Below are 15,352 nucleotides of genomic sequence, written 5' to 3' on the forward strand. Positions count from 1 at the left end.
TCATTTTTTTCTTTGTGATATAGCTATTGCGTGGGAATATCTAACGGTATCTGACTGATAGAAGGTTTACTCCCTGTGGCGCTACACAGTGTTTTGATCAAGTAGCTTACAGGACAAAATCTTTATGGGTCCATTTTTCTGTGGCCTTCCTCTTGGCTTGTTTCTTGAATGGAATGTGTCTCCTGCTCTCGACCTTTCCACGAACGAGCACGCTTCGATATCTATCCCTCAATAGATTCCCTTCGGGTTTCAACCGTCGTAAAGACTCCTCCAACTCATCCGGCAAGACTAGCTCAAGGTCCTTCTCCGGTAACTTGTACTTCCCAAGCTGCCGTCTCCTGAGTTTCTCGTCGTTAGCCTCGTTGTCGGCATCAGAATCCTTTACTGGTATGAGAGCCTTGCTCTGCTCTCGGGCTTGAATTTCGGTTGCAATCTCTTGAATCCGCTGTTCTTGAGCCCTTTTCTGTTTCATTGCAGCCTTGTGCTTGGCAAGTCTTTCTTCCTCTTTCCGACGTTTGATGCGATTCCTCTGGGCTGGGGTCTTGCGTTGGGGTCGCTTGGTGCCCGGCCTCTCGTCCTCAACACCGCTTTGGAATCCTTCCCACTCCGAGTCTTCCTCCCATTCGGACATGTTTGCACGTTCCTCAGCTGCCTCAGCTTCGGCAGCGGAACGGGCTGCCGCTTCCTGTCTTTGTTTCTCTATCCGTTCGGCATCGACTCTTTTTTGCTCAGCATCCAATGCCTTGGCGCTCTCTTCTGACAGCCGAGCTTCGTAATCCGTGAACAGGGGATTGTAGCTATACCCTCCGGTCGGCTTCTGCACTGCTGCGATCACCTTACCGCCAATAGCCAAAGAGATAGGTCTTTGATTCAGAGACTTGGGTTGCTTGACAGGTTCGGAAGTCGGCAACAAATCATGAACAGCCTCATTTATTGTTGTCGGTCTCGCTCCCCACACGTCATATGTTGCATCTACCGCCTGAACAGCGATGCTATGGTGGCCGTCCGCGACCCGTCTCAGGTGCTGCAGTTCCTTGTGAGGAACCCAATCGGTTCTTTGTCGCTTGACGGTGAGGATCCCATCGCCCGTTTTTTTTCCAGGTCGCTTACGCAAAGAAAGAGGTGGTATCGACGACCGCTGGGCAAGTATCTCATCTGCTTTAAGACCCTTTTTTATGAGTTTAGGGAATTTTTTGGAGATTTTCGAGTCGCCTTCCAAGTCAATAGCGAAGAGTTCCGAGGAGCTTTTCTCGCAAATAACGCCACTGCGAGTCAAGAGTCAGCATACGCCAATGCGAAATTAGATGTAGTAATCAATACCCCCGTATGATCTCTTCATTCAACTCTTCCAGGCCATGTTCGACAGCTGTGACATCAATGTTTTTACGCCATGCCTTCTTCCCCTTTCTCGATGGTTGATTAAATTGCTTTGGGGCTTCTCCAGAGCCCGTTATTTGGGACTTGATTGCAGGCATGGTAATGTGCCCTGGAATTACGATGCCCCTTCGTGCGCGAAGTTTTGTGATTGATGGCGTGTTCCAAAGTCTGGTCACACTTCAATGCTGGAAGAGCAGTTTCACCCCGACGGTCGACACAATATTTTTTTTTTATGGGGCTCTCCCTACTGCGCTTAGCCACCGACGCTGCGCTGTTCATGCTACGTAGCAGTCCCATGAGCGGACCATGCCTAGAGAGTTAATAAGTTGCATGTCGTTATTAGTTGCCGTGCATGCGCGTATTTGACGGATTGGCTGGGTGCCCCGGCGCCCAGGTGCCGACCATGAAGCAGCTGCCTAGTAGTACTCCGTACTCCCACTCCCATTTCCCACCGTCTTGGCCCGACGTTCCTCACCGCACATGCGTCCTCGGCCAGGGAGAGCCAAATACAAAATTGACAACCACAGTAGCAACAGCAACGACAGGCGCCCGTCTCCCCCTTAGCCCCTTTAGCCAAGGTCGAAGCTACCAGAGTGCTCCACGCCGCAAGTTCTGGTGCAGGGTTTGTGAACCGTTACCGAATACGCCCAGGGCCTCGCGGTTTGGCGCAATCTGGTCTCTCCTCCACTGCACCTCGTACGGGGCACAGGCCATTGCCAAGTATCGGATTTGATCCTGAGATTATCGAATAATCTGTCTTTGAAGCCGCTATTCGGCGCATATACTGAAGCCGCCCTGTCTTGTTTTGTCTTTGCGCCATCGCGGCTGCTCTACCTCGCCGTTTTAACCGCTTCGAACCACCGACACAGTCGTGACCGATATTAAATATGGCGCAGGCTGGGGGCTCGTACAACAACCCCTTGAAAAAATTCAAGTATGTATGCCCCAAAATTTGTGTCGCAACCTTAGCTAATGACATACTCAGACTGGTGTTCCTGGGGGAGCAGAGTGGTAAGACATCTACGACCTAGATCTGGGCATGTCCACGCAACTAACACCATCTTATGCAGTCGGAAAAACCTCTCTCATTACGCGATTCATGTACGATTCGTTTGATAACATGTATCAAGCGACTATCGGCATCGACTTTCTGTCGAAGGTCAGTGCCCTGCTACTTGTTGCATCGCTCCCAAATCTCAACTTCGAACAGACCATGTATCTCGAAGACCGGACGGTGCGACTGCAACTCTGGGATACGGCGGGACAAGAGAGATTTCGAAGTCTGATTCCCTCATACATTCGAGACTCAAGTGTGGCAGTGGTTGTATACGACATTTCGAGTGCGAAGCCCCGTATTCTCAATGCTGGCAACACGCTGCTGACACGTGCTCATTAGACGCAAAATCGTTTCAAAACACGAAAAAATGGATTGATGATGTCCGAGCCGAACGAGGCAACGATGTAATCATTGTGCTGGTTGGCAACAAAACTGATCTGAACGAGAAGCGTGAAGTTACGACACAACAAGGGGAGGATGAGGCCAAAAAGAATAATTTGATGTTCATGGAAACCAGTGCGAAGCTGGGCCACAATGTTAAAAACCTGTTCAAACGGATAGCGCAAGCGTTACCTGGTATGGAGGGAGCTGACGCCGCTGCTCAAGCATCGAGTCAGAGTAAGTATCGCTTGCTGAACTCCCTGCTCTTGATTCCAGAAAGGAGCTTACTAACACAATGCACATGCAGTGATTGACGTTAAAATAAATACATCACAGCCTACTCAGGAAGGATGCTCGTGTTAGCCGCCGCCCGTGGCCCGGAAGATGCGGAGAAGATCACCATATCCATGTATGTCCGCTGGCAGCGCCATTGAAGCAAACCAAGTTTGCTCCCTAGTGTACACATGATTGCGAATGAAGCTTGTATAATACAACCGAAACCACGAGCCTACGATCCGCAATGTATGCATAGTAATAGGTTATTTCGCCTTGGAAAAGTCCCTCATCACTCTGTTGGACTAGCAGGCCACGTTTAGAGAACCAGGTCGCCTTCACATTGCCGCATGGGAAGGAGTTCAGGCTGCCTCTATCTCAAGTATCCCGGGCCATTTGGTTGTATTCTGTAGATGCTTAATATCAGCCAAGCAGACTTCCAACCTGATATTCAGAATATATTCAGAATAGAACCGTCTTGCAACGCTTGTATTTCTGCCACGCGCGCTCAAGTCACGTGGTCATATGAGGCGTCCCCTGGCTTTCTAAGCACCCAACCATGGTACGTACGATAGATCAGTCGTTGGCAAACGCGAAGAGTGGAGACACGAAGCCCCTGGTGCATCTTCGACCACTCGACGATTTCTACACGCCGCCTCTTCCGTCGTTGGCTTCAAATCAACCGTCGCCGATTGCTCAGGTTCCTGTCGTCGTACCTTGTTGGCACAGCGCCTTCTGCAGCATGCTTGTCATGTCGAAGTTTGCAAGATTGTATCTCAGGGCTCCGCGGCCACAAGTAAGACGAATGGCTCCAAGCCCTGTTATCATGCGTCGCTGGGAAATGCTAATGAGTTTTGGGGTAGAATCTGTTTGGTCTAGTGAGCCTTCAGACTGGGACAGAACTTATCTCATTGGCGCTCGTTTTTAATAAGGTCACAGGAGTCTATGGGTTGTTGGCAATTTTGACCGGCTACCAGCTATCTTTGCTCCAACTGTCGACGTACGTGTACTCGATCGGTGTCCTGGCACTGCTCGTGTGCCTTATCCCTCATATCCGACGGCAGAGCCCCTTCAAATGCTTGGCTTTGGCATGGTTATACATTCTAGATACGACGATAAACGGAACTTATACGGCCGCGTTCGGGCTCGACTGGTATTTTGCCAGTACCTCAAATAGCAGACCCGATTTGACATCCACATCCCTCCCCGGCATTGTTGTAGAAGGCTTCGAGAGCCTTCGACGACAGCACGCTGTTCATGGCAAAGTTGTACCCCAAGAGACGGCGACTAGCATGGTTTTGATTGCGGGACTTACGCTCATTCGAGTGTACTTTAGCTTGGTTGTGATGGCATTTGCCCGCCAAGTGCTACAAAAATACATGCAACTGATGATCCTCGAAGGACCTGGTGTGGACGAAAACGAGGGGCCCTTTGCTGCTGACTTGCCAGACGGCGACGGTCGAAAAGGACGACTGGGCAGACTGATGGTGTCCTTTGGGAAAGGATACTGGTTAGACATTCCGGGATCTGAGAACTGGGAGAGGGGCCTACACAGAAAACCGTACAGCGGTGGTGCTCTAGAGGGGGAAGTGTAAGAATTGCTCGGGGATGGCGCGATCCGAACTCCATGCATAACACTATGTAGTAATAATCAGCAGGGTATAGTTGGAAGGGTTGGGGGGCGTGGGAGCATGTTGAATATGGTACGTACCTGATGCAGCAGAGCTCTGTGTAAATACTCACATGGATATATTTCTATGGCATACTGTAGTAATACTCCTTATTGCTCTTGTGCTGTACACGCAAGCACGGTAGAGCAACATTTCTCAACCTGGCAGACCATAGCAGCAAAGTATGAATTTGCTCTGAAACATTGTCCTCACGGCTTGTTGCGGACTGTCAACATGAACTCCCAAAATTGACGCGCATTGGTCTGGTGGCGCTCCCGCGGGATATGTAGTGGAACTAGAACTAGACTGGTAAGCCAAATTAAGTACCTAGTGGTTGTGAAAACTAGAGAGAGAGAAAATGAGCCGACATAGGAAATCGTGGACAGTTGACAGAAAGGGCAGCTATATGCGAGGTTTAAACATCACGTCAGCCTCGCGCGATCTCGACGGGAGGAGAAAAATGAACAGCCTCCTGATTCTGACGGTATGCACTGTACTTAACAGGACCGAGTACTACGGAGTAATTCTCAACGCGCTCGGTGATCAATTGATGTGCATGACACTCGACATTTCTGAAGACTAACAAGTCAATGGCGTCGGTCGTCGGTCGTCGGTCTGTCGGCAAAGCGGAAGTCGGCAAGTCCTCGTGAGACTTGCTCCCGTTCCGTAGTGGATTGCGACATTGCCGCGCGGTCTGATGTTTGGGACTAAGTACGGAGTAGTACTTGGAATTGGTCCCTGGCAAATACTAGGCATCTAGGTACTTATCAAGTAACTTACCAAATTTCATATATGACATATGGGAAGTCCAAAGGCCCACGGCCACCGCAAATCTGACGAGGGAAATTTGTAATGTGCGATCTCGCAGTCGGCTCGGTTTGCCTCTCGGAATCATGAACCTCGAGCTTCAAGCTAATCGTGCGTCGGTCGATTGAGAACGCACATTGGTATCCTCGCCTAAAGCCTAATGGCCACGCCTGATTCCATACATTACGTCTCAGGCTCGGTGACAATACGAGAAAAAATGGCGTTTTCAAGCATATTGTCTTGTGGTTCTTTCTGCTGGATTCGATGACACACGACGGCAAATTTGTAAAACTTTGTGGAATACGTATCTGTGTTTTGCCAAGAACTATAGACAGTTGACGTCGCGTGCATGAGTTAACCGTTTGTTGTGCCCAGGTTGAATCGGGTATATTAATTGTTGCATCGACTTTCCCCAGGTATCAAATCAACAGGCCGGGCAAGCCTATTGCGAACCGCGCAACGCCGTTACGTTGAGAAATCTTCTCATTTGAAAATTCACATTCCATTCTATTGTTTGTCATGAAACTTCCAAGAATAATTTACCCCCAAATGGGAGTGCTAAATGGACATATGTTGAATGCTCGCCAACAAACCGCCCCTCGAATGCTGTTCCCCAGCCCCTCAGTTTCTCATAAACTTTTCGGGATGCAGTTAAATCACATCCATTTTTCATCACTCCATCCCATTAACGCCGATGTTGAGATCGTATCCGGCTCATCTCCACAAACGAAAAAATCGTGACGGAACAATATCATTCTCGTCGTAAAAACCACATGAACTGCGTGCAAATATTGGTTAAAACATCATTTTCCCTTATCTCCTGCTCGATGTTCTCATGCAGCATCAATTGAGCCACAGGGACGGCCATACGGGCGAATGATTTATTTGGCATATTTGGCACGGAAGAACTTGGCAGCATTGACCATGTTGACCAGGGCCTCCTTGGTCTCCTTCCACTGACGGGTCTTGAGACCGCAGTCAGGGTCGATCCAGAGCTGCTCGGGCTTCAGGAACTGAAGCATTTCCTCGATGCGGTCACGAATCTCCTGTTCGCTGGGGACTCGGGGAGAGTGGATGTCGTAGACACCAGGTCCAATGTGTCGGGGGTAAGCGGAGTCGACAAAGACGCGTAAGAGTTTAGCATCAGACTTGCTGTTCTCAATGGACAGGACATCAGCATCCAGGGCGGCGATGGCATGGAAGAAGTCCTGGAACTCGGAGTAACAGAAATGGGAGTGGATCTGGGTAGCATCCTCAACACCAGCAGTGGACAACTTGAAGGCGTTAACCGCCCATTCGAGGTAGGCGTCACGCTCCTTGCCAGAGCGAAGTGGGAGACCTTCGCGGAGGGCAGGCTCATCGACCTGGATGACGTCGACGCCGGCCTTCTCGAGATCAATGACCTCGTCGCGGAGGGCAAGGGCAAGTTGTTGTGCCTGGACAGATTGGTGAACGTCGTCGCGAGGGAAAGACCATCGCAAGCACGTGACGGGACCGGTAAGCATACCCTTCATGGGCTTGCTGGAGACGGAGACTGCGTATTTGGACTCCTTGACGGTCATGGGGGCAGGTCGGGAGATGTCACCGACAATAATGGGAGGCCGGACACAGCGAGAACCGTAACTCTGGACCCAGGCATGGGTAGTGAAGGCGTAACCGTTCAGGCGCTCACCGAAGTATTGCACCATGTCGTTACGCTCAGGCTCGCCGTGGACGAAGACGTCGAGACCGAGCTCCTCCTGAATCTTGACACTCTGCCTAATCTCTTCCTCAATAAACTTGTCATATTGCTCCTCACTGATCTCACCCTTGGTGAACTTGTTTCGCTGGACACGAATCTCAGAGGTCTGGGGGAAAGAACCAATGGTGGTGGTGGGGAAGAGGGGCAGATTCAGCTTCTTCTGCTGGGCAGCAATACGAGTAGGGAACTGGGACAGACGCTGGTGGTCCTTGGCGGTGACCTTGGATTGGCGGTCCTTGACCTTGGGGTCATTGGTGCGAGAGGAGGTGGCACGCGCCTGCATGGACTTGGCGTTGGCCTCAAGTTGTTCGCGGACAGCGGCAGGGCCTTGGGTAACAGCCTTGGCAATAATTGCAATTTCGACCGCCTTCTCGGAGGCGAAAGAGAACGAGTCAGCAACCTCAGGATCCAGCTTCTTCTCGCTGGCCAGGGTGTGAGGAGTGTGGAGGAGAGAGCTAGAAGTGGCGACAATTACGCGCTCCTTGCCGAGCTTCTGGATGGCGGACTCGACGGTCTCGATGGCGCGCTTGAAGTTGGTCTTCCATATATTACGGCCGTCGACAACACCGGTAGAAAGAATAGTCTTGGGGCCTAGGGCAGCAGCAACAGTCTCGAGCTGTTCAGGGTTTCGGACGAGGTCGATGTGGACAGCATAGATGTCCTTGGGTAGGAGGTCCAGGTTATGGACAATGTCACCGAAGTAGGTGGTGAAGACAAGCTTGGGAATCTTGTCACCCAGACTGGCCAGCTTCTCATAGGTAGGTTTGAAAGCAGCCTTGGTCTTGGCGGGAAGGTCAAAGACGAGGGTGGGCTCGTCTACCTGGACGGTCTCGGCACCGGCCTCCTTGAGCTTAACAAGGAGCTGTTCGTAGACGGGTAGAAGCTTGTCGAGCAGGTCAATGGGGTCCACAGACTGGCCACGGTCGGCTTTTCCGAGGTGCAGGAAAGAAACAGGGCCAACAAGGACGGGCCGGGTCTCAATACCAGCCTCCTTGGCCTCGTTGAACTCAGCAACAGCTTTGGGGCTTTCGACCAACTTGAAGGTCTGGTTATCCTGGAGAGTAGGCTTCACGTAGTGGTAATTGGAGTCAAACCACTTGACCATTTCCAAACTGGGGACGTCAATGCCGCCCTTTTGGTGGCCACGACCCATGGCAAAGTACTGGTCAACAGCGTCAAGGCCATCCTTGGTGTATCGCTCGGGAACGGCCTGGAAAGCCAGTATCAGAATCGCGACACTAGGAAGTCCGAGGGAGAGGAGGGGCAGAAACTCACACCGAAGTCCTGAATGTGGCAGAGAACCTGGTCGTACAGAGCAAAGTCGTTGCTGGGGATGACGTCGACGCCAGCATCCTTCTGGATCTTCCAGTGAGCAAGTCGCAGGCGCTTGGCCTCGGCAAGGAGGTCAGCCTGAGAAATCTTTCCACCCCAGTCTATTGTGAAGGCTTATGTCAGACAACTGCTCTCCCCTTGCTTTCTCTACAGCAACAACGGGCTGGTGGCTCAACTCACAGGCCTCGGTGGCCTTTTTCAGGTCACGGTTGACTCCCATGCGAGGGAAACCGAGAATCGCGGACTGAACCATCTTGACGGCTGGCTTTAGACGATGAGTTTCAAAGGCTCTGGTTACGAGGAAGTAACTGTCAGTTAGTCAAGTCGAGCCCAAGGGTGTCCTTTCACTGCTGCTAGTGGAGGGAGAATAAAAGCCATGGAGATCCGAGGAAGGAAGAAGATGAGGGGTAAATGATGCTCACCTGGAAATGTACAGCCTTGGGAGCCACGGCGAATCGACACCTCATAAGACGACTCTCTGGGGAGTGGGACGATTTGAGGGAGTATGGCGGAGAGCTTGGGAAGAAGAAAAAAAGCAAAGCGGCTGAGAGGGATCGGGCGGGGGAGAAATAAAAAGAAAAGCGGCGATCAAGACAACAGCTTGGCACCGTCACTTTCAGTACGCGAAGGTGCCACTTGGGTGTCGAACAAGGATGTCAACCAATAAAAAGCCTAGATATAAGAGATATATAAGCCCACTACTCCGTAAGAAATAGTAAGACGGTAGAAGTAGCAGCAATTTCCCTATTTACACAGAGCTACATCACATTTATCGCAGCCCTAACGTGAGTAGGGCGCCTGCCTTTTTAGGCTATTCCCAGAGGCCTCTCGAGTTGGCAGACGAATAAGGCGCTATCAGCTGCAAAGATGCTTGTGATGTCACTATTAGAAGTGCCTGAATTGCTAATAGTATAAGGAATACGGAGTATAGTGTGGAAGGTTTAGTGGATGACCTTGTGGCCAAAAAGGTACCTGCTTGGTATCGCAGAAAAAGTGGGCACGATACCCATGACACCTCGCGCACTGAAAGGGATGGACGATCACGCAATCCTGGGAAAAATGATTACTCCGTACTTTGTGGGGAATGGAGCCTTTTGATGTGTGGAGAGACCACTGCGCAGCATCCAATACCTTCCTAGGTATAAGTAGGTAGTTAGTTAGTTGTAGAGCATCAATCCAATGGTGGGAACATGTTGAAGCTCTGCAGGGCCGCCGGGGCAGACTTGCACGTGTGAACAAGACAAGATACAAGCGTCACTAAAGTTTGGGTTTGGCACAGACTCTATCCAGCCTGAGAATTAGTCCGGATTCCGGAGCCTTGGGGCCGCCTCTGAAACCCAGCCGTCTCGACGCCATACTTCGGCCATCCGCGAGAGGCTTTTTCATTCCGCTCATCACCCGAGTTTACCATGTCTTTTTTCTTCAGGCAAGATCGAGACTCCGGAAAAGACGGGATGGATGAGTCTCATCAAATACGCACGCCCGAAGAGGCCGGTGAGTGTCACCCCGATGCACGCACGTGTCGTCGACTTACATGGCGAATGGCACTTTTTGCGCTTGGCGCTCCGTCGTCTGTGGTCTCCCAATTCGTGTCCCGGCTGCCGTGCCTGTGAAAACACAAACCAGTGAAAGACATCGCTGATCAGACTTTCACCCATACGCAGTGGCCAGAATCGCCTACCTCTCTAGCGACGTCATCCTGTCCGTCCAGCCGTCGTTGGCCACCGACTCGGCCTTCTCATCTCACCTCAAACGATACGCCAGACGCAACGACCGTGGGCTGGTTGCCTCTGGCCCAGATGCCGTACCAGAGGTAAGGTGATGATATATGCATGGCCGTCATGACCACCATGACCTTCTCCTCCCGGCTTCTAGCAGTCGCTCTGACGGTAACCTAGATCCAATCAATCCGTCAGAATGCTGACCCGCTACTCTCCGTGTATACGCCGGTTCGCTCGGGCAAGTTGGTATCCATTACTGCGACGTCGACCATTCTGTTACCTGCAGTCTCCCATCTCTATAAGCTGGTCAACTACCCTGTTGTCCTCCATGTATCGTTGCAGCGACGGCAACATGCGGACTACTCGCCTATTACAGCCATTCGAAACGCAGGCTGGACGTTCTTGCAGTCCGAGACTTTGCAAGAGGCCCAAGATATGGCCATGACCGCCCATGCGTTGGCTGTGCGCACGGGCAAGGCTGTGCTTCACTTTTTTGCGCCAGAAACGTCTGCTGCTGACGAGCCCATAGCGATTGAGGATACAACTGTCTTGAGGGATGTTCTGGACATTGAGAGTGTCCGCCGCTTTCAAGCTGGTCGAGTTTCCACGGCAGGCATCTACGCAGACGATGGCCACGTTGCCGTCTCATCTGATCGCCCAGAAACCGTCGTCAACGGTAATGGCGGCAGGAATGCTCCAGTACAGCCGCCGCCCAGCGCGGATGCCTCTAAAGTCACCTCGGCCGGCACTTCTATCAAGTCCAGCGAGGCGTCTACCCCCATTGCGCCTTCTTCTGTAGCAACCACGGTAGAGGCAGTGCCGCCTCAGGTAACTTCAGAAGACATATATATCTGCGCCGCCCGCGTCTGGTCTCAGATAAAGAATGCACTGGGTAGAGGATATGCCGCGTTCGAATACACAGGCCCTCGCAAAGCCGAACACTGTTTGCTCATATTCGGTTCGAACACAGCTTCTTTTGCAGAAACGGTGGATAACGCCAAGGCGGACGAAGTATTTGCCAATGTGGGCATTTTGACCCCTCGCCTATATCGTCCATGGATTGGCTCGAAACTTGTCGAGTCTATTCCCGCCACCGTCAAACGGATAGCTGTTCTTGAACAAGTCCACAGAGCAACTACGAGATGGGGGCCCGTCTTAGTTGATGTTCTGTCATCCGTTAATCGCGGCCCCGGTGGCGTGCAGGTTATAGTCGGGTACCAATTAGGATACATCACACCTGAAACAACGACGCAAGCCCTGAGAGGCATTATTCAGAATTTGACACTGGAAAAGCCTGTCCAGAATCTAGAGGTCGGAGTTAAGGCAGCATCGGAGCACCCTGCTGAATATCGCTTGAATAGACCACAACTCGAGACGGCTTATTCCAAGATCCTAGATCAACTTTTTGGAAACAGGGCTTATATTTCTAATGCTCTGACATCTAGCAACACAGGCGTTTCTGAGTCTATTTCAGCTAGCCCCGAGTTTGGCTTTGGGTCACTCTTGGCGCGGAAAGAATACCGAAGCAAGTTCATTTCCGAAGTCAAGGATGCAGCAAGCCATGGGACCTTCAAATCAGATGAGCCAAAGAGTTGGCTGGCTCGATGGGCCATGCATGCTAATGATGGGCCCAAAGCGGCGGATATCGGCGAAGATGTCATTGCAAGACTGGAAGCTGATGGCTCTCCTCTCGCCCAAAAGCTCCTCGCCAGAAGCGGTCTTTTCCGCAAAGAATCCCTGTGGCTGATGGGCTCAGACGCATGGGCATATGACTTAGGAAACTCTGGAGTTCATCATGTCCTCGCATCTGGCGAAAATATCAACATGCTCATCATCGATTCTACGCCTTTTTCGGAAAAGTCTGCGGCTGACTCTAACCGAAGAAAGAAGGATATAGGTCTATATGCCATGAACTTTGGCAATGTTTATGTGGCATCGACTGCTGTGTATAGCTCGTACACCCAAGTACTTCAGGCATTGCTCGAGGCGGACAGGTTCAATGGCCCTGCGGTTGTTTTGGCTTATCTCCCCTACTTTGGCGAATCTGACTCTCCACTCACCGTCCTTCAAGAAACGAAGAAGGCTGTAGATGTTGGCTACTGGCCTCTGTATCGATGGAACCCGGACAATGAAATTAACGGCGAGCCAAATTTCTCCCTGGACTCGGAATTGGTGAAGCAGGAATTGAAAACGTTTTTGGCTAGGGATAATCAACTCACCCAGCTCATGAAGAAAGAACCCAAGTTCGCTGCAAGTTTGGCGCAAGATTTCGGAATCGAGGTACGGGCCCAGCAAAAGAGAAAAGCCAAGGACGCGTACAACCAATTACTGGAAGGCCTTCTCGGCGCACCGCTTACTATTCTTTTTGCTTCTGACAACGGGAGTGCTGCTTCTGTGGCCAAGCGTCTCGGCAATCGAGGGAGGGCACGTGGATTAAAAACGACGGTGCTGGCTATGGAGGATTACCCCCTCGAGGATCTTCCCCGGGAGGAGAACATAGTCTTTATAACGTCCACTGCTGGCCAGGGCGAGTTTCCCCAAAATGGCTTGCCGTTCTGGGACGGCATCAAAGACAAGACAGATTTGGATCTTGCGACAGTCAACTTCTCTGTGTTTGGCCTGGGCGACAGTCACTACTGGCCTCGAAAAGAAGACAAGATTTACTATAACAAGCCTGCGAAGGATCTCGATCGCGTCCTGAGCAAGCTTGGAGGCAATCGCTTCGTTGATGTTGGCCTCGGTGATGACCAGGATCCTGACGGTTTTCGAACTGGCTACCAGGTATGGGAACCCAAACTTTGGCAGGCATTAGGAGTAGACAACGTTGAGGGACTGCCCGAAGAGCCGCCGCCGATCACAAACGAGGACATTAAGATCGGATCAAACTATTTGCGGGGCACAATTTTAGAAGGTCTCCGGGATACCTCTACTGGTGCCATCTCCGCTTCTGACCAACAATTGACCAAGTTTCATGGTACTTATATGCAAGACGACAGAGACGTCCGGGATGAACGAAAGGCCCAGGGGCTAGAACCCGCGTATTCATTCATGATTCGATGCCGACTTCCCGGTGGAGTTGCAACACCGAGACAATGGGTTCAGATGGACGACATCAGCACGAGTCTAGGGAATGAAACCATGAAGCTGACTACGAGACAAACTTTCCAGTTTCACGGTGTTGTCAAGGGCAAGTTGAAGCCGGCAATGCAGGCTATTAACCGAGCACTGATGACCACTATTGCTGCGTGTGGTGATGTCAACAGAAATGTCATGTGCAGTTCGCTTCCTACCGAATCTCGTTATCATAAGCAAGTACACGCGTGCTCTCAGAAGATTAGCGACCACCTTCTCCCTTCCACCACTGCCTATCACGAGATTTGGCTCTCAGATGACAATGATGAAAAGACGCAAATCGCTGGCGAGGCGGTTCAGGACTTTGAACCACTCTATGGCCCAACCTACCTTCCCCGGAAGTTCAAGATTACCATTGCCATACCTCCTCATAACGATACTGATGTATATGCACATGATATCGGGTTGATTGCTATCAAGGGAGCTGATGGAAACCTTGAGGGATTCAACGTTCTGGCGGGTGGCGGCATGGGATCGACGCACAATAACAAAAAGACATATCCTCAAACTGGACGCATGATGGGATTCTGCTCTGCGGACGAAGTTCACGTTGCATGTGAAAAAATAATGCTGGTTCAAAGAGACCATGGCGATCGCAAAAACCGCAAGCACGCTCGACTTAAGTATACAATTGATGACATGGGTGTTAATGCTTTCCGTGGCAAAGTCGAGGAACTTTGGGGCAAGACTTTTGGCAAGGAGCGGAAGTTCGAGTTTACAAGCAACATTGATACCTTTGGCTGGCAAAGGGATGAGACTGGCCTGAATCACTTCACATTCTTTATCGAAAATGGCCGAATCGAAGATACACCCGACTTCCAAATGAAGACAGGCCTGCGTGAGATTGCCAAGGTCCACAAGGGAGAGTTCCGTCTTACCGGAAACCAGCACCTCATTCTCAGTAATGTCAAGGACGAGGACTTGCCTGCATTGAAGTCACTGATGAAGAAATTCAAGCTGGACAACGTCCAATTCTCTGGGCTGCGTCTTAGTTCGTCAGCTTGCGTTGCCTTCCCTACATGTGGACTTGCAATGGCGGAGTCGGAGCGATACCTGCCGATCCTCATATCCAAACTGGAATCATGCTTGGAGGAGAGTGGATTGCGACAAGACTCCATCGTCATGCGCATGACAGGCTGCCCCAATGGTTGCGCCCGGCCCTGGTTGGCTGAAGTAGCGTTTGTTGGCAAGGCTCTTGGCGCATACAATATGTACCTCGGTGGCGGCTACCATGGGCAACGCCTGAATAAGCTTTACCGCTCCAGCATCAAAGAGGAGGAAATTCTTTCCATTATGAAACCACTGCTGAAGCGATATGCTTCTGAGCGAGAGGAGAGTGAAAAGTTTGGTGATTTCTGTATTCGTGCCGGCATCATCAAAGCTACAACAGACGGACAGAATTTCCACGACAATGTGAGTTCAAGTACTCGAATGTCCCGGCCAAGTAGTCCGCGTGGCTTGGACACGTCAAAGATGGTAATGAGCTAACGATTTGCGTTGATAGGTTGCCGAGGAAGAATCAGACGAGGAATGAACTTGGCTTTCAAATCATATTCAATGAAGGACAGGCTCAATTTTGTGCATTCGAAAATCCTGTATTTGGATTTCATTTTGGCATCTTGGTTCCAAATTATTTGTTCCTATATATATTTCCAGAGGGGAGTAGTAAAGGGTATCTATTCATTGGGTTGAAGATGCATTTACGTTCGGACTAGTAGCAAACGACATGTCACCTCCATTGCGGTAAATGGAAAATATAAGTACCCATAGCAATGCCCCATTGACGACCAGCCAGTTCCTGCGGAAAATAACGTCCGTTACCAATTACCCTAAAACTAATCTCCAATGTACAAACACCTTA

The 15,352-nt window shown here is 50.9% G+C and overlaps 4 protein-coding genes across 4 annotated transcripts; 2 read left to right on the plus strand and 2 right to left on the minus strand.

Moving 5' to 3' along the window:
* Positions 1-106: 106 nt before the first annotated feature.
* On the minus strand, positions 107-1,475 carry MAM_03009 (P60-like protein; the record flags this gene model as incomplete). Its single annotated transcript, XM_040821808.1, has 2 exons — positions 107-1,265; positions 1,321-1,475. The coding sequence occupies 2 exons, from the start codon at positions 1,473-1,475 to the stop codon at positions 107-109; spliced, it is 1,314 nt and encodes a 437-aa protein (XP_040680377.1).
* Positions 1,476-2,264: 789 nt separating this feature from the next.
* On the plus strand, positions 2,265-4,903 carry MAM_03010 (RAS small monomeric GTPase Rab6; the record flags this gene model as incomplete). Its single annotated transcript, XM_040821809.1, has 9 exons — positions 2,265-2,311; positions 2,363-2,388; positions 2,448-2,717; positions 2,774-3,052; positions 3,152-3,224; positions 3,664-3,884; positions 3,968-4,679; positions 4,754-4,791; positions 4,860-4,903. 9 exons carry the CDS (start codon positions 2,265-2,267, stop codon positions 4,901-4,903), a joined length of 1,710 nt encoding a protein of 569 aa, XP_040680378.1.
* A 1,543-nt stretch (positions 4,904-6,446) lies between these two features.
* MAM_03011 (cobalamin-independent methionine synthase) lies at positions 6,447-8,891 on the minus strand (the record flags this gene model as incomplete). Its single annotated transcript, XM_040821810.1, has 3 exons — positions 6,447-8,516; positions 8,582-8,739; positions 8,819-8,891. The coding sequence occupies 3 exons, from the start codon at positions 8,889-8,891 to the stop codon at positions 6,447-6,449; spliced, it is 2,301 nt and encodes a 766-aa protein (XP_040680379.1).
* Positions 8,892-10,047: 1,156 nt separating this feature from the next.
* On the plus strand, positions 10,048-15,025 carry MAM_03012 (sulfite reductase beta subunit; the record flags this gene model as incomplete). The annotated part of the gene is made up of 4 exons (XM_040821811.1): positions 10,048-10,132; positions 10,303-10,451; positions 10,537-14,904; positions 14,996-15,025. 4 exons carry the CDS (start codon positions 10,048-10,050, stop codon positions 15,023-15,025), a joined length of 4,632 nt encoding a protein of 1,543 aa, XP_040680380.1.
* Between the last annotated feature and the right edge of the window lie 327 nt (positions 15,026-15,352).

The sequence above is a fragment of the Metarhizium album genome (genome assembly GCF_000804445.1).
Source record: "Metarhizium album ARSEF 1941 chromosome Unknown scaffold_5, whole genome shotgun sequence".
In the NCBI taxonomy this organism is placed as follows: Eukaryota; Fungi; Ascomycota; class Sordariomycetes; order Hypocreales; family Clavicipitaceae; genus Metarhizium; species Metarhizium album.